Here is a 17,003-nt window from a genome sequence, read left to right as displayed (position 1 = left end):
CTTTACCAAGTTTTTCCAGCTCAACCTCAATGTTGACATCATTGAGCACCATCATCATCCCTCACCAATCCTGCAAGACTCCAAGAACTGAGACAAAGGAGAGCACAGGTAGTTTGAGCAGAAAGACGACTCTGCATATGTGACAACAATAGACAGCCATGGCTAAAGAGCCGTTCCACATTGACGGATGTAGCTGAACAACAAATTTAGGTTATCAAATAGAATTTAAATTTACTAATCATACCAGGGATCAAAAGGTAATCCAATGCCATACAATGGAGTTGAGGATATAAGTGGTGTCCCTCATACCACCAGAGGAGAGGTTGTTTGATGGCTTCAGTCAGCGTGCTCAGATACATTTGATATTTGTCAGCGAAAGACTTCAATTTGGGAGTGCGTTTGTAAGCTGGGAGATTGTCAAATATGTTCTTAGGTTCATATTGATGCAGTTAGCTTGGTGATATCTGGTTTGATTTGTTCATTTTACTTACCTTGGCATCCTCCAAGACAGACTCCCCAGAGCTTGAACTGTTCTCATCATTGTCATCCTCGCCATCACCATCTTGTGCTTGGTTCTTGTACGTTTTCTCAAACTCTTCATGCATGAGTGTATCCATGGTTTTGATCCATTTGGTCAGCCAGCCAGCTCACTTGAAGTATTCGAGCTTGTGTTGAGGATGAAGAACTGAGATGGCTGTGGAGTTAGATGAGATTAATAAGTACAGTAAAACATAGACAGAGACTTACCCATCACAATTTGATAGACCTCAGACTCATCTGTCAATGAGTAGTACCAGTTAAGAGTCTTCTTGGCGAGTGTGAGGGTGTGTTGAATAGCTGGGTGGGTTTTGCTGTTGGCTTGGGTTTTCATGGTGAAATCCTTGTCAATGTGGTCCATAGCAGGGATCAAGTTGGCCAGGTTGGGAGATCCTTGTGAGAAAAACTCGGTCCCATCCTTAAGGATCTGAGGGATGAGAGAGATGTGGCAGATACATGAAGGGAGAACAAAGGGAGAACATCAAAGTGTGACTGTGATGAAACCTTATGTGCAATGTCGCCACCAACTCCTTCACAATCAACCACTCATTGTTGTTCAGTTCATATTTCCATAGGCTGTTGGCTAAATCTGTGGTAACCATCTTTATTGCATCCTTGTATTTCAAAGAAAACTGAAGCATATCATAGGTCAAATTCCAACATGTCTGAACATTGCGAGGCATGATCCTCACAGCACAGCTTAGCTCAACGAGGCATGCTTTCCAAGCTGGAAGAAGGATCATTATAGAATTCACAAGTGCAAAGGAGAGTTTATGGAGCTGGAATGACATCATTAACAAGGTATGTGCAGTTTTAAAAGTCTTACCTTTACAAGGACAGAGCTGACAGGGCGAATGTGCACTTGTCCTCAGAAAGCTCATCCACCTTGTCGACCCAACCATCATCATCATCATCATCCAGCACCTCCTTGTCCTCATTAGCCTCATCCTGTAGTTCTATGGTAAGTTCTTCCTCATCTAAACCCTTGGCTAGACCTAACAATTCTTCTTCCTCTGGCGACAGTTCATTGTTGATGCCATCCGTTTCTTTTCTAGGTGTCATGTCAAATCACCAGAGGAGCGACTTGGCGAAGAGATTGAGGATGTGAAGGAAACAATGTGTTGGATTGATAGTCAAATACGATGGCACTTTGTGGGCAAGGTACTTGCTAAGTGTATCATTGTTCATTGCATTGTCTGCCATCAAGCTGAGGATCTACAATATGATCAGTCTTCATGTAAGTGATATCTCAAAGCTCATTGGTACCTTGTGCTCAATCCTGAAAATTTCCAGGATCCCCCGGAACACGATCACCATGTTTAAGCCTGTGTGTGACTGCCAGAAGGTATTGTTAACATTCCACTCACTCAATCCATTTGACTAATTACCTTTGGTAGCTTGACAATGTCGAGGACAAGACAGATGGGTACACCTTTTACTTCCAGTTGGATGAGGAGCACCATGCAAGCCAAGTGATTAGGGGAGGTCCAGCATAGTGTTTGCAGGTCCAGTTGACTGGACTGAAAATATGACCGAAACCGAACTGAACACAACTGCAAAAGACCAGACCACCGGTTGCAGTTGCACTGACCTTGAAAATTTCCGGTTGCCAGTCCCAAGGTTTGGCAAAAAATGGAAAGACTGAAAAAAAACCAGTTCAAACCGGTTGCAACCGGTCTTTTACCTATGTATGAAATGACACGAGAGCTACATAAAAAATATACTATCAATGATGGTGAGTCTATGCGACGAGGATCTGACTGTGAGTGACGATCATAATACACTACCAAACATAGTGGAACTATAAAGGGCAAATTTACAAAAGATCAGCACAGCATGGCAAAAGCGGCAACTGCAAAAGGCAAAGGCAACGCGCATGCAAAGGCACCTACAAAAGCAGCACCAAAGAAAGCAGCTCCGAAAAAAACACCAGCCACACAACATAAGAAGACAGGTTCACAGAAGCGACCAGCCGAGAATGAATCCTCTGATGAATCTTCTGAAGAGTCGGATCATAGGCGACGTAAGAAGAAATGTGTGAGGCCGACAGAAGCTAGTGATGATGAGGTGGTTGATGCTGGTAATAAGGATGACAAAGAACCAGAGGTGATGGGTGGTGAGCCGGAAAGTGAGCACGAATCCCCAGATGACTCTGAGGTATGAACATGGCAGTCTCCTATACACAACATTAACATTTGAAAAGGGAGACAGGCTGCATGATCATCACCATATACCTGTCCCCTCGTTGGTACAGTGCAAGAAGGACTTGGCTAGGGATGTTCGGCTCGTCTTCACAGACACCATCAAGGTGACATTCATTCACAAGGACAACAGGGTGGAGACGCTAAGCAGGCGCTGGTGTAACATTTGCAAGTCATGATATGTGAAAAGAGAACAATTCTTACTTACTTTGGATAGGAACGACAATGATTTTGTGAAGTGGTGTGGAAAGCGAAAGGCATTCCACACTGGTAGCAACTCCTCCTGTCAGCAACATATTCGTCAGCATTACGACATGTATCAACAACGATGCAAAGAAGCAAATGTACCAGAACATCATTGGGCGATCCCTTGAACGGTTTGGAAGAGAATGGAAGAAGAGCGAATGGGGAAGGATGTGGGGTGACAAGGAACACTGGATGGGTTCGTCGGGAAGGAGGTTGCATCCATTGTATATACACGCGAAAACACCCTTCATGTGGTGACTCAGTTTATTGCAGTTGACGACCAGGTAAGTACTCACCAACATAAACATCTCTAGTATGCTCACCACCTGTGTTAGTCCCTTGCCATTGCAAACAAAACGGCGTTTCGAAACTGTTTGGTCGCAATGCAGCCAAAGTTGATGTTACAGGATCTGCCAACAACACATAACATATTCCAGATACTTTTGAGACTGACCAGTTTTCATTAGATGGCTCCTGGTCTAATCTCTACAACTGCAGATATGTGGAGTGCTGATACCATGAAGGCGGCTTTCCTAGGCGTCACTGTGCATTGGATTGATGTGAAGAGAAAGGAGGGTGAAGAGACATGGGAGATGCGCTCAGAGGTTATCGGCTTTCGATCAGTCTCAGGCGACCACAACAGGAAGAACTTGGGGTGATACTTCGTGGGTGTTTGTGATCGGATTGGGATAATGAATCTGGAAAGGTCTAAGGTACTGTCTATCTATCAATCAAATTCTGATATCGATGTCTGATTTATGAACGTATGAACAGCTCCACACTCTTACCCTGGACAACACCCACAAAATGTGAAACTATTGAAGCGACGCACACACAACGAAATCTTCCTCCGTGGTCTGCAGAGGAGAACCAACTTCCGTAAGTTTCACTATAACTTTCAACTGTTAGCCGCTAATAATGCATTATGTAGTTGTCTAGGTCATGTTGTCAACCTCGCAGAAGTTGACGTGATGACTCATATCACCAAGATCGCAGCTGTGGAAACAGCTACAGCTATCTGGGAATATGACCCATCACTGCCTGACAACCGCATGCTGAATGGTTCCTTGGATGTAACTGCGGCTATCCGGACTCTTGCTATCAAGGTTGGTCATGCCAATTCCCTGCTATCTCGATTCTAACTTGCCACAGATTCAATCATCCGGGCAGCGCATTGAAGCATTCGAGAAGCTACAAATTGAATGTGGCTTGAAAGACGCCCTCAAGATCCCCCTTCACAGCAACGTTTGATGGGGAACTGCCCATCGCATGCTCAGTGTCTCATACAAAATTTGTCAGGTACACTTATTTCTTATATCAATCCTCTTCTTTATCTAAACTAAAGGACTACTAGGCCATCATTTTGTTTATTGCAGGTGCTGACCATTGATACGGCCCTATCACAACTATCTGACATGATGGCAGAGTGAGGTCTTTACCCTCCCCCACATAATCCATATGGACTCCAGTGGACTCCAGTGGACTCCAATGGACTCCAGTGGATTCCAGTGGCCCTCTTACACTGCGGGCCCTGGCTTATATATCCATTGGGTATAATGTGAAAAAATGGGGTAGATATTAATAATAATGCTACCTTTTAACTACCGGAATTAGTTGAAAGATATTTAAAATCTTTTATTTCATTTTATCAATTTTTTTCCGTCGGAATTATTAAGAATTACGTGGGTGGATAAACTTCGAAGATATTGGAAGAAGATATTTCTACTAAAGGCAATCCATATCTGCACAGAGAATATGTGGAAGATGTGACACGAGGTGAAGAAACTTCCCAATATAGCAGTATTCTCGGATCTAATTAAACACCTGCTTGATAAGGCTACATTCGCTGGACGTCGGCACTTGCTTCCATCTACGACCTCGTCGCAGCATACAACAGTACATAACGGCAACCAACGCTCAGCGTTCAACGTTCAACATTCAAAATGGACACGGGAACGCGCCCAGCAAGGAGATCCGCAGTTTCACCCAACGTGAGGACCACATTCTCTCTTATGCAAATCTTCAGCTAACAAAGCCTGCTTCAAATTTCGTTCCACTACCTACAAAAAAACCCGACAGACAGACAGAAGGGCGAGCAAGGTAACGATAATGCGACACGAAGACTTTCAAAACCAACGCGTGAACGCCGCCGGAAGGGGGCGGGATAGTGGGCAACAAACAGATATGCTATGGACATCTGGCGTTTTGCGTTTACGAGCTAGGATAGGCTCGTGGTGAGTACTTACGTCGCATTGGATATCATGCACGAATCGCTAAATGAACTTCCAAAGGAATTCAAATCTTCTCGTATGATGTATCCATATTGCTGCGCTAATTGTCAGCTCCTACTCAGAAGATTTCAGCCACTTCCTTGCAGAATCCTCACTTGGAGCATGGTTGAAGGAGAGCGGCGTACCTGCCCTTTTCGGCATCGATACCCGTGCTCTCACCAAAAGGATCAGAGAGAAAGGGTCTCTGCTGGGAAAAGCCCTAGTTCGTGCTGAAGGAACGCGACTTAATTGTCCCCGCCCTTTAGACCTATTAAAACAAGCCCTTCCCTCGGTCCCATCCACTTCCTATCCTTGGCGAGAATAATATTTGGACATTCCCTTCAGCAACCCTAACGACCAAAATTTGGTTGCAGCAGTCTCTATTGCCGCCCCCAAGCTTTATAAAGCTCGACTTCATCCCCCCAGTCGTCCACTACGCGTACTTGTGATCGACGTTGGGATGAAACACAACCAAATTCGCTGCTTCGCTAAACGAGGTATTGAGCTCAAGGTTGTGCCATGCTCCCCACGCCCTTCTCCCTCTTCCCAGGCCCATACATTCCCCTCCAACCCCAACCACCGAAGGGCATAATAAGCCCCGGTAATCATCCACGAACGCCGTCCCCGCCCTTCCTAGCGACCACGCCCCCACAGACGGTCGAAGAGTCTAGGCGGTGTCCCCATTACAAAGGTCGCGAATTCGAGACTTGGGCTTCCTCATGACTTGGCGGCGGCAGTGTTCCCATATGCGGAAGCGGAAGTTGAGATGCAGGATTTATACAAAGGGAAAGGGAAAGGGAGAGATGCACCCTTGATTGACTTTTCCTCCAGCTCCAAAGGCGAAGAAGGGGAAGATGACGAGGATGTAGGTGTTTTCGGTCGGAGGAAGAATGGGAGGAGTGCAAGGAACTTGCTGGTTCCGGGTGGTCCGCCTGAGATTGGTCGTGATGCCGTTGGTCGATCTATCTGACACAACAGCACGTGCACAAGAGGTGGAGGGGGAGAGAGACGTGTTTGGGTTCAAGCACGCGCAAGGCGCTCTGATTTACAGGTATGAGGGGTGGGGACGCCGAGCTGCTTTCTCAAAATAAGCAGGACGTCGAGTTGCAATTGGTCACTCTCAAGCAGGACGTTGAGCTGCTTCCGTTCAATCGGAATGCTGCTTCTGCGCGCCATGCATCAGGAAATCCCGACAACAATGCACTCATCGACATCAACATCTCAATAACGGAAGAAAAGCTCGTAGACGTGGACTCTTCCTCTTCTCGGACCATCTCGCCTGTTATCTGTTGGTTCTAGTCGGGTGGTGTCAAGGGAGGCGTCGCCTGTCCCAGTCCCAGTGGTATTACAAACGGCGCCTGCTGTACTCGTTGAGCCTCTTGTGCATCTCCCAGTTGTGCAAAAGGCATTTGTGTCTGTGCCCATTGTACAAGTGCCTGTGCCCATCTTTGCACCCGTTTCTGTTTTGAATTTGGATGAAGCGGGTGAGAGCCAAGAGGAAGGGGAGGGAGAGGAGTTGGTGCATGTCGGTATGAAGATGCTGTGCATGTTGTCGTTCCTGCAAAGGGGAATGAGGTGGAGGCAGAGGAACAGGAAGAGGAAGAGGAAGAAGAGGGTGTGCTGGTGGTGGATTGGAGGTTTCGCTTCCCGAGGTTGTGGATGTCAGACTCTGAACCATACGCGGAATTTTCGTTTCCAATGGACCTGGCGACCCCGCCATGGTCAAAACCACCATCTCACGACTCGCCAAGGCCATGGAAGCAGGAGGTCTTCCCATCTTTGGCATCTGTTTAGGCCATCAGCTCATGGTGTTAGCTGCTGGCGCTACGACTTCAAAAATGAAATACGGCAATCGCGGCCACAACATCCGACGCTCTTTCCGGCAGGTGCTATATTACCAGCCAAAACCACGGTTTCCAGGTTGACACCGACTCTCTTCCTTGCGGCTGGAAGCCACTCTTTACAAACGCCAACGACCAGAGCAATGAGGGTATATATTGTGAAACCAAGCCCTTCTTCTCTGTTCAATTCCATCCTGAGTCAAATGCCGGTCCTCGTGATACCGAATTCCTTCAAGTTTTCGATGTTTTCATTCAGAACGTCAAGGACTGTGCTGCCACAGGGTCTACGGCACCCATCCGCAGCAAATGCCTGGGGGCAACAAGGAAGATAATGCGAGACGTGTTCCTGGTCAGCAAGGTCATCATCCTTGGCTCAGGCGGCTTGTTCATAGGTCAAGCAGGTGAATTCGACTACTCCGGTTCACAAGCTATCAAGGCACTCAAGGAGGAGGGAATTTACACTATATTATCGAGGTGAGCATAACATCAAAAAGGGCAGTCTTATTGCCGTCTAAACCCGATGAACTCTGTAGGTTAACGCTCGACTTTCCCGTTCGTCCGCCCTGGCCTCCAAAGCCACTGGATACCCCCTCGCCTTCATTGCTGCTAAGCTTGGCCTTGGGATCCCACTCAACAAGATGAAGAACTCTGTCACCAAAAAGTCACCAATGCCTGCTTTGAGCCAAGTTTGGACTACGTAGTCATCAAGATTCCTCGCTGGGATCTGAAAAAGTTCAATCGCGTCAGTCGTCTTCTGAGCAGCAGCGTGAAGAGTGTGGGCGAGGTTATAAGCATCGGCCACACATTTGAAGAAACGTTCCAAAAAGCGATTCAAGCGATCGATGATCAGTTTTCTGGATTTGCTAAAGTAAGCTTCTGTTCTGTACATCATATCGTTCTGATTCTTACCTCAGTGGCTTGGTTAGAATGATTTTGTGGAGAATATTGATGAGGAGCTCGTCAACCCTACGGATAAACGGGTCTTTGCTATATCAACTGCCTTCAATCGTGGTTATAGCGTCGACAAAATATGGCAGATGACGAACATCGATAAATGGTTCTTAGACAAGCTCCAAAACATCTTCAAGCTGGAACAATGTCTTTCGTGAGTCAACTGTGATCCTTGGTTTCTTCCTTTCTGATAGGTTAACCCATAGAACTTGCAACGCCTCGAATCTATCATCAGACCTACTTCGACAATCGAAGCAATACGGTTTCTCGGATCATCAAATTGCTACCTGCATCAGCTCGACTGAGCTTGCCGTTTGAAAACTCCATCAAGAAGCGGGAATCGCTCCATTTGTCAAACAAATTGATATTGTGGCCGCGGAATTCCCGGCCTTTACCAACTACTTATACACCACCTACAACGCGGTTGAGCATGATGTTGAGTTTCACGACAGGGGTGTCATGGTTCTAGTCTCAGGCGTCTATTGCATTGGCCCTTCTGTTGAATTTGATAGGTGCGCGGTCCGCGCCATCCACACCCTTCGTGATCAAGGCCTTCAAACTGTCATGATCAACTACAACCCCGAAACCGTCAGCACTGATTATGACGAGGCTGATAGGTTGTGCTTCGAGAACATTAGCTTGGAGACCATCCTCGACATTTACGACACAGAACAATCACGCGGTGTCATCCTGTCTATGGGTGGTCAAACGCTAAACAACATTGCTTTTTACATCGCCAGAATGTGAAGATTTATGGGACCTCACCCAAAATGATCGATACTGCCGAAAGTCGATTCCAGTTCTCTTGCCTCCTTGATGAAATCGGTGTTGACCAGCCTTTGTGGAAGGAGCTTACCAGTTTCGAGGATGCTTCTAGTTTCTGCCAGGCCGTTGGTTATCCTGTCCTTGTCCGCCCCTCCTACGTTCTCCCCTGAACGTTATGTCTACAAGTGATGATTTGGCGAACTACTTGACCCAAGCTGCTGAGGTATCGCGAGATCATCCTGTCGTCATCTCCAAGTACATCGAACAGGCCAAAGAGATTGAGATGGGCACCGTGGCGAAGGATGGAAAGATGGTTATGCACTATATCTCAGAGCATGTGGAAAATGCAGGGGTCCATTGGGGTGATGCCACGCTCATCCACCCTCCTCAGGACTTGGATCCACAGACTGTCCGCCAGATCAAGGAGGCGACAGCGAAGATCAGAAACGCTCTGAATGTGGCTGGTCCTTTCAATATCCAGTTCATTGCCAAGATTAACGAGATTAAGGTCATTGAGTGTAATCTACGGGCCGCACGGTCGTTCTCCTTTGTGTCAAAAGTCACTGGCGTCGATTGGGTATCGATGCAATCAAAATGGCCACCAAAGTCATGCTCGACATTCCAATAGAGTCTTATCCCGATCTCAATCTCCCGCCTGACTATGTTGGTGTCAAAGTACCCCAAATTAGTTTCAGCCGGCTGTCTGGGGCCGACCCTATCCTAGGCGTAGAGATGGCTTCTACTGGAGAGGTGGCTTGTTTCGGCCATGACAAGTACAAGGCGTATCTGATATCGACTGGTGTCGTTCCACCCAAGAAGAACATACTTCTCTCCATTGGTAGTTACCGTGAAAAGCTCGAGATTTTTCCCTCTGTTCAGAAGCTGAGCGCTGCGGGATACAACATATTTGCGACATCTGGAACTGCATTAACACCCCTTGTGTCTGTGCCCCCCCAAAGACCTCAACAACAAGGCCGTGATGAAACCAGCAACCCTCTTTACTGTCAATATAATACGGTCACCCACTACTGCTCGTACAGCAAGGTTTGCTATACATGCAACTCGCAACTCGCATCGTCTAGTCCTTACTAAAAATTTAACTAGATCACAGGAGCGTTGACGGCTGACAACGACAGTGGAAAATGCCCTTCCACAGCCGTCTGCTTGACATCCTCTCGTCGTCGTGATGCTCTTCCTCAGTCCCCCGTCTGCGTGGCTCTGCACGCCAAGTTGATACATCTCTGTTGAAGACCAGAAGTCAACTAGGGGCTGCCAAGCGGGCTAAGAGGTCGGTTTAGATGGTGCCAAAATCCCATGGTGAGTTGTGCTACTACTCTTCCAGTGTCGCATTTGATTGATAGGGGACTAGATGTCGGGCTCTTTGGACGATATACATACCATGGATATTTACTTCCACTTCACCTACTTTTGCCAATCGCGGCTTCACTCCACATCCCTGGATGCCTTCCTTTTATTACGCAGATTTTTTAACCTACCCGTCCAATTTTTACATCCTTGATCTGGGAGTTCGTCGCCCTTAGAATACCTTGACTGTACAATTCATTCCTGTTATAGTATAATGTCGTTTGTACTTACATTACTCGTTGGCTAAAGAGTCTGTAGTACTTAGACGCGAAGCGCGTATGTAATGAGTGGTCTTACACTCTTTTGCCAGTGAGTGGTGCGGTCGCTCAAGTTGACGAGGACCTCAGACCCCTTCGGGTGCAGCACCTGGCTGTCATGCACTCGCTCCTTGTTATACAAACCACTTTCAGTTTCAATATCCATGCACTCGTTTTTCTCACTCCTTCTCTTGTGCGCACGAATCCGATCTCACTGGACGGACGAGATGGAAGATTGGGATGAGAAAACCTAGTAAACGGGACTGAGGCGTTTCGTAGGTAAGGTTTTTGTTTGCTGAAATATTTCGAATGACTTATGTATACCTCACAGAGGAATCTTCATATCAAACGGGTTTTCACTCTGAATTCGACGCTAACTTTTTTAACGTCGTTGTCATCTTATGGGTTTATTTCGTTCCAGACTAATAGTTAAACATAAGTTTGAATCCAGAACATTTTGAACAGTGTCAGCCACACCTTTGGATATAAAAAGCCGTTCAACGCCAGACGCGAATACGCCTTGGTCATCAAACACTCGCCCAACATAGTTCGCCATACGCAATGCCCCTCCGGCCTCTGGGCACCAGCCTCAGGATCCTTACACTTGTTTTTCTCGTCGTTCCTACCCTCGTGCGCACGAACCTAATCTCTGTCGACCTTCGAGGCAACACAGACCACGACCTGAACCTTCAAGACATCGCTGACCTCGTGGGCTTTGGCGTTAACGTCGATGATGGTGGCGTTTCCTTAACGCTGGACTTCCTGAGTGATGACGTAGGACCACCAGAGCCAGCGGCAAGCAAAGTCGTCGTCCGCACCACGTATTCCTGCCCGCCGAAAGATAAGCACGGAAACACTCTCGGCTTCCACTCCCAGTCTAGCAGTCCGATGCGATGCATGTACAAAAGCCAGGATAGGGACAGAGGGTCGTATTGCCTGTATGACAAACTCACAGTTTCCATCAAACTAGCAGTTTCCAAACTAGCAGTTTCCATCAAACTAACAGCATGGGGATAAACCCTCTTCGCATCCTTCGCCATATTCGTAATCGCATGAGGAACCTGGAAGCCCACCCAAAGCAAATTCCTGGCCTCCTTAAAGAGTGGAATAATCTGCGGACCGAAATTGACCGCCAACTGGAACCCTCCTCGGCCCAAACGGACAATCTTGAATAAACGCCCGCCAACGCCCATGTCCCGACGGTTGATGTCGTGCAGCCATGTATCGAATACGTCCAGTTTTTTGCGGAACGCTGAGGATTTGGATTGGAGTTTTTGACCTTATGCATAGCCTTTACTGAGGACGTCTTTGACGTGTTTCATGTATGTGAGGAGTTGTCGTTCGATTTGGGGCGGGCCCAGATGAAGGTCACGCAGTTGAGCCATGTGGTAGGCTTCAGAGAAGCGGTACTGGGTTTTGAACTGGTGGTCAAGGAAGTCAGTCAGTGGTTGGATGGGAAAAGAGGGAGGAGGGTACCTCGTCGTGCAAGTGCTAAATGACCTCCTTCACCGAGTCAGTAAGTTGAGTCTGGTACTCCAGTACCACACCGCGAATCTACACGAGTATCGTTCAGCAAGAAGGATCACAATAGGCAAAGAAAGCACGTACCTTGGCCTAACGAAAAGTGCATTAAACTTTGAGAAAACCCTAAACATCTCGTTCGCATTGCGCGCCGTGCCAAGTCTATCCCTGAGCCTTGCAATAATCTGGTTCTCGACCCGAGACACACGGTCGTTGTACACATTTTCAGCTGTTACCCATACCTCGGTGCCCTCTGCCGTAAAGTACTCACATCAGCACCTAAAAAAAGAGAGGGAAAAAAGAAAGGGACTAACCAACTCCCTCGCAACGTTCGTGAACTCTTTAATGAGATCATCCCACATCCTGTATCCCCGTCGTCTCGCGAGGAGACGTTCAAAGGTGGGATAGGGTGTGTATGCTAGCCGGTGGGTTGTTATGGTCTGGAGGAGAACGTCGTTAAAATCTCGTAAGATTGCTTTGACGAGTGGAAGAGCTCGACAGATTGGGTAGGGAGATAGCTTGAGTTTTCTGTTTAGATGGGAGAAGATGGGCGTGAGTGATTCGTGCACTTTGTCGAGGTCTGCGGAGGAGAGAAGGTCGTTGAGCGGAAAGTCTTCCATTAGTTGGCTGTACTTGTGCACTGTCCACATCGTTAGCCTTGAGTACAATGAGAGAGGGAGAGACACACCGAGATCTGTAGCATCCTTTAGCCCGGTATCAGCAATAAAACTAACAGTGGCACGGAACTTCTTTGCATTCCTCAGTGCATCCATGACCATCCCCACCTCCTCGCTCCTCAGCTGCGCCTCTATCCCCTCCAATGCCCTTTCGAGGCTCATGATCAACCAGAAGTTGATCTCTTGGGATGCCGTGCCGGAGGAAACGTCTCTTGTGAGCTTGGTCACCGCTTGGATGGCTTTGATCCATGTGTTGACGTGCGAGTGGAGAGAGTTGAGGAATGTGCTGTCGGTGGGGAGCTTCGATGAATGTGGGAGATGTTGGGTTGTTGACCTTGAGATTGGGCCTTTATTCAACTCAGGTAAGTGCAACAAACGCAACTCGAGCTCTGCAAAGTTTTTCTTCGTCATTGGTATACCCAACTTGCTTCTCCATCTCCACCCCCACCTCCTGCGTCTTTCCCTGCCCCTGCCCTGGTCCCTACAAACACGTCGAACCATGGCTTAACTCCGCAGCTTATCACGGCGTGTAAAGACTCGTACGGCGTCTCGTCACCACCAAAGAGATTATGAAAGTGAAGCTGGGCAAAGAGCAGTACAAGTGGGTCGAAATGTGTTGTTCGTTTTATCAGCGCAAGTGTTGTGACGTGTGTTGGGTGGTAAGTGAGATGTGGGATGAGGTGGTACATGTATGTCAGTGTTCCTCCGTCATCTGCGTGGTTTCTCCGTAAACATCTATTTATGCGAAGGTATGAATAAAACGACAAACCTTCTACCTCGTCCTTCACTTTAACGATATCCACCACTCCCAGACTCAGCTGCAAACCTAGCAACACACTCATCAAACTCATCATCGAACAGTGAGTCCAACTCGTATGGCAAAGCACCAATGACGGGTGGTAAGAGGGCGAGAAAATACATCCAGAAAATGTCTGTATCGAAAGAGAGCGGTTATGTTTGTGATTCTGATTGCGGTGGGTCGTGATTATGCCCGTTCGTAGCGGTTACTGTGGTGTCCATGTCCGTATTTTCGTAAGCGGAACCTTCGAAAGGAGGGGTGATGCGAATTTCGCTTTTGATGTTCTCCACAGTGAAAACAGAGATTGCGAAAGCGAAAGATACCGTCTAGGTATCGTCCTCCTATGACTCGTGAAATAGTGCTGTATGCCCGTATCAGTCGTCATCGTCTCTTACGAACTATAATCTAAACACACACATTATTGTATCAATCCCTTGCTCTAAAACTTCAACGAGGAGTACACGTTTTGGTATCCTCGTGAGCTGTCACCAAAACGCGTCGTTTCGACCCAAAAAAAGTATGGTCGCAGTTAAGAGACCTTTGTATCACTCTCAACCCTCCTTAGAGACGTGATTGGGGGAGAATTGAGGGCAAATTTCTGGAGATGAAAGAGATTTGGACGTCGGCGTTGGTGGCTGCTGAGACGTGTGACAGATCTGTAATTGTCACACCAGAGCAAATCTCCTGCTCTGAGTCTCTATTTATCTGCGCATTCAACGGTAAATCCAACTTGTCAGCGGTTGCTGTAGTTTCCATGTCTGTATTTGCAAAAGTGGTGATGGTGGTACATAAGAGGAAAGGATGAGCGAGCAAAATAAATCAAGGTAGACTCAAGAGTCGACATGCACATACAATGCACATATTCGAGCAATATTCGAATTCCCTCCCCTCCTGATTCCCCTCCGTCGCCCTCAAAATACTTCCAACATCCCTAGCCTGCGTGTGCACATTACACATTACAGCTCACATACATGACCGTCCTCGGGGGTATCAAAGTGAGGAGTTAGTTTGGTACGTTAGGCGTACTGCAGGGGCAAGGGTATCGTAGATAGCATTCGCGGCATCGACGGCTCAGGAATTTCTGTTCTGAGCATTAGTACCAAATGATGAGAGCTGTAGAGAGATTATTTACTGAAGTAGTTTTGGTATGCCTTAGCGACGACGTCGCGCTTTAGATCTAGCCGGGTGTCGTATGATAGCATCTAATCCGAAAAGGTAAGTGTCAATTTTTCTGCGCACGTCACGGAAACCCACGCGCAAAAAGTACTCTGGAGTCGTCTCTGTGCTCAGCATTTGGCGTGATGACCTCTAGCAAGTCGTCATATGAATGCAGGCGGCCTTGACGGTAGGTATGCACACAAATCTTTTCACTGGGTAGAGCGAAGGGCACAACAATCGCCCAAGGATGTCTTCCCTCCCGGGACATAACTATTCCCTCCCCTATATCAAGGTATCAGATTGGCTCAAACACAACAGGTTGCTCACTGACCGTTAAAAGATATCGTCTTCACCTCCACCAGCTCGTCGAAGTTCCGACTCCGTAAAAAGATGGCTGACAAAGATAATTGGCCGTCTATCTGAGAAAGGAAAACTGTGGAAATGCTAGGGCGTAGTGGGCGTCTGCATGAGGACTCCGGGCTGTAGGAGAGGCAAGATAGGGCCGAGGTTGGGTTAGGTCAGGGAAAGTCGAATAAGCGTGGGGATGGGGGTAGAGGATAGTTCTGAGTACTTCGCAGAAATCTTTTGTGAGTGCTCGATTTTGGTCAGGATTCTTGCTCATCCATTCGTTTCGTTTCAAATTACGGCTTGGACAAGACTCCCTTTTGGTCGCTGGAGGGTTGACATCGAGCTATAGTTGTTGTTTCCATCAGAGAAGTGGGATGCTATACAAACTGTCGAATGCGAGTTCGAGAGTTGTAGCAGCTCGGAGGAAATAGAAAGTTTTACGGCGAGAGTTTTCGGAGGAGATGTTGACGGATGAACTGGCTGTTCCCTGAGAATTGTGAATCCATACTTCAAATGCAAAGGGGCCCCGCTCATGTTGAACTTCACCCCACAACGCTCGCCGCAGCCAAGAGGTGCAGATTAAGAGCCATTTTAAGTCAGCCGGCGGAAAAGTGCAATCTCACAGGCTGGTTGCAAGCGTTGGCCTGGGTGCATTTATTACTCACCACGAGCCTACCCTAGCTTGTAAACGCAAAATGCCAGCTGTCCGTAGCGTATCTGTTCGTTGCCCACTATCCCGCCCCCTTCCGGCGGCGTTCACGCGTTGGTTTTGAAAGTCTTCGTGTCGCATTATCGTTACCTTGCTCGCCCTTCTGTCTGTCTGTCGGGTTTTTTTGTAGGTAGTGGAACGAAATTTGAAGCAGGCTTTGTTAGCTGAAGATTTGCATAAGAGAGAATGTGGTCCTCACGTTGGGTGAAACTGCGGATCTCCTTGCTGGGCGCGTTCCCGTGTCCATTTTGAATGTTGAACGTTGAACGCTGAGCGTTGGTTGCCGTTATGTACTGTTGTATGCTGCGACGAGGTCGTAGATGGAAGCAAGTGCCGACGTCCAGCGAATGTAGCCTTATCAAGCAGGTGTTTAATTAGATCCGAGAATACTGCTATATTGGGAAGTTTCTTCACCTCGTGTCACATCTTCCACATATTCTCTGTGCAGATATGGATTGCCTTTAGTAGAAATATCTTCTTCCAATATCTTCGAAGTTTATCCACCCACGTAATTCTTAATAATTCCGACGGAAAAAAATTGATAAAATGAAATAAAAGATTTTAAATATCTTTCAACTAATTCCGGTAGTTAAAAGGTAGCATTATTATTAATATCTACCCCATTTTTTCACATTATTCCCAGTGGATATATAAGCCAGGGCCCGCAGTGTTACCAGGCCAGATTGGCTGGCAGAATGCCCAGTCCAGTCCAGTCCAGTCCAGTCCACTGGACTCCCACTGGACTGCCAGCCACTTTCCTGAGTCCAGTCCCAGTCCAGTGGACTATGAGTCCAGTCAGAGTCCAGTGGAGTCCAGTGGATTCTAGTGGATTCCAGTCATTCCAGTATATTATTATTATTGTATATGAATATACCTAAAAAAGCGAAAATGGACCATACAATAGACAAGCTATACCTACAATTTTATTAATCAATGAATGGAAAGATTATAATTTACATATAGTGTGGGTCAGTGATAGCTGCAATAAGGATTCATGATTTTGTTCAGTCTGCGGGGTGAGGTCACGTGACTTACTTGAGGGCGTGCCATATCGTCACGTCGCCTGTTTGTGGGATGGTCACACTGCCGTGACCATCCCTTTCCCTTCCACCACCACCACCATTCACATCTCAACGCCGCCGACGACGCCCACGCCCACGCCCATGCTAACGACGCACACGACGCCCACGCTAACGACAACGACACCCCCAGCACGGAACGATGGACCAAGGACGAGGGACAACGCCCATGACGTGGCAACGTCATGGGCAAGGGGTACGTATGCCCCACCACCCCGTTCCTCCGTTCTCACCACGACAGGCACGACGCCAGCAACCACCCATGCACGGCATCATGAG

At 47.5% G+C, this 17,003-nt stretch overlaps 5 protein-coding genes across 5 annotated transcripts; 1 reads left to right on the top strand and 4 right to left on the bottom strand.

Annotated features, from left to right (window-relative positions):
- Positions 1-647: 647 nt before the first annotated feature.
- Positions 648-1,328, bottom strand: LACBIDRAFT_306525 (uncharacterized protein; the record flags this gene model as incomplete). Its single annotated transcript, XM_001885363.1, has 3 exons — positions 648-694; positions 748-964; positions 1,059-1,328. 3 exons carry the CDS (start codon positions 1,326-1,328, stop codon positions 648-650), a joined length of 534 nt encoding a protein of 177 aa, XP_001885398.1.
- A 1,045-nt stretch (positions 1,329-2,373) lies between these two features.
- On the top strand, positions 2,374-4,235 carry LACBIDRAFT_331039 (uncharacterized protein; the record flags this gene model as incomplete). The annotated part of the gene is made up of 8 exons (XM_001885423.1): positions 2,374-2,694; positions 2,792-2,895; positions 2,978-3,180; positions 3,258-3,268; positions 3,452-3,639; positions 3,759-3,863; positions 3,916-4,090; positions 4,137-4,235. 8 exons carry the CDS (start codon positions 2,374-2,376, stop codon positions 4,233-4,235), a joined length of 1,206 nt encoding a protein of 401 aa, XP_001885458.1.
- Positions 4,236-11,122: 6,887 nt separating this feature from the next.
- LACBIDRAFT_306517 (uncharacterized protein) lies at positions 11,123-11,626 on the bottom strand (the record flags this gene model as incomplete). Its single annotated transcript, XM_001885362.1, has 1 exon — positions 11,123-11,626. The coding sequence occupies one exon, from the start codon at positions 11,624-11,626 to the stop codon at positions 11,123-11,125; it is 504 nt and encodes a 167-aa protein (XP_001885397.1).
- Positions 11,627-11,713: 87 nt separating this feature from the next.
- Positions 11,714-13,042, bottom strand: LACBIDRAFT_331036 (uncharacterized protein; the record flags this gene model as incomplete). Its single annotated transcript, XM_001885361.1, has 6 exons — positions 11,714-11,854; positions 11,981-11,987; positions 12,042-12,205; positions 12,269-12,594; positions 12,643-12,658; positions 12,689-13,042. The coding sequence occupies 6 exons, from the start codon at positions 13,040-13,042 to the stop codon at positions 11,714-11,716; spliced, it is 1,008 nt and encodes a 335-aa protein (XP_001885396.1).
- A 1,540-nt stretch (positions 13,043-14,582) lies between these two features.
- Positions 14,583-14,856, bottom strand: LACBIDRAFT_306515 (uncharacterized protein; the record flags this gene model as incomplete). Its single annotated transcript, XM_001885360.1, has 2 exons — positions 14,583-14,632; positions 14,685-14,856. The coding sequence occupies 2 exons, from the start codon at positions 14,854-14,856 to the stop codon at positions 14,583-14,585; spliced, it is 222 nt and encodes a 73-aa protein (XP_001885395.1).
- Between the last annotated feature and the right edge of the window lie 2,147 nt (positions 14,857-17,003).

Source organism: Laccaria bicolor, genomic scaffold (genome assembly GCF_000143565.1).
Source record: "Laccaria bicolor S238N-H82 LACBIscaffold_31 genomic scaffold, whole genome shotgun sequence".
Classification (NCBI taxonomy): Eukaryota; Fungi; Basidiomycota; class Agaricomycetes; order Agaricales; family Hydnangiaceae; genus Laccaria; species Laccaria bicolor.
The sequence above is the reverse complement of the archived record's forward strand: the minus strand, read 5'-3'. Positions and strand labels throughout refer to the sequence as shown.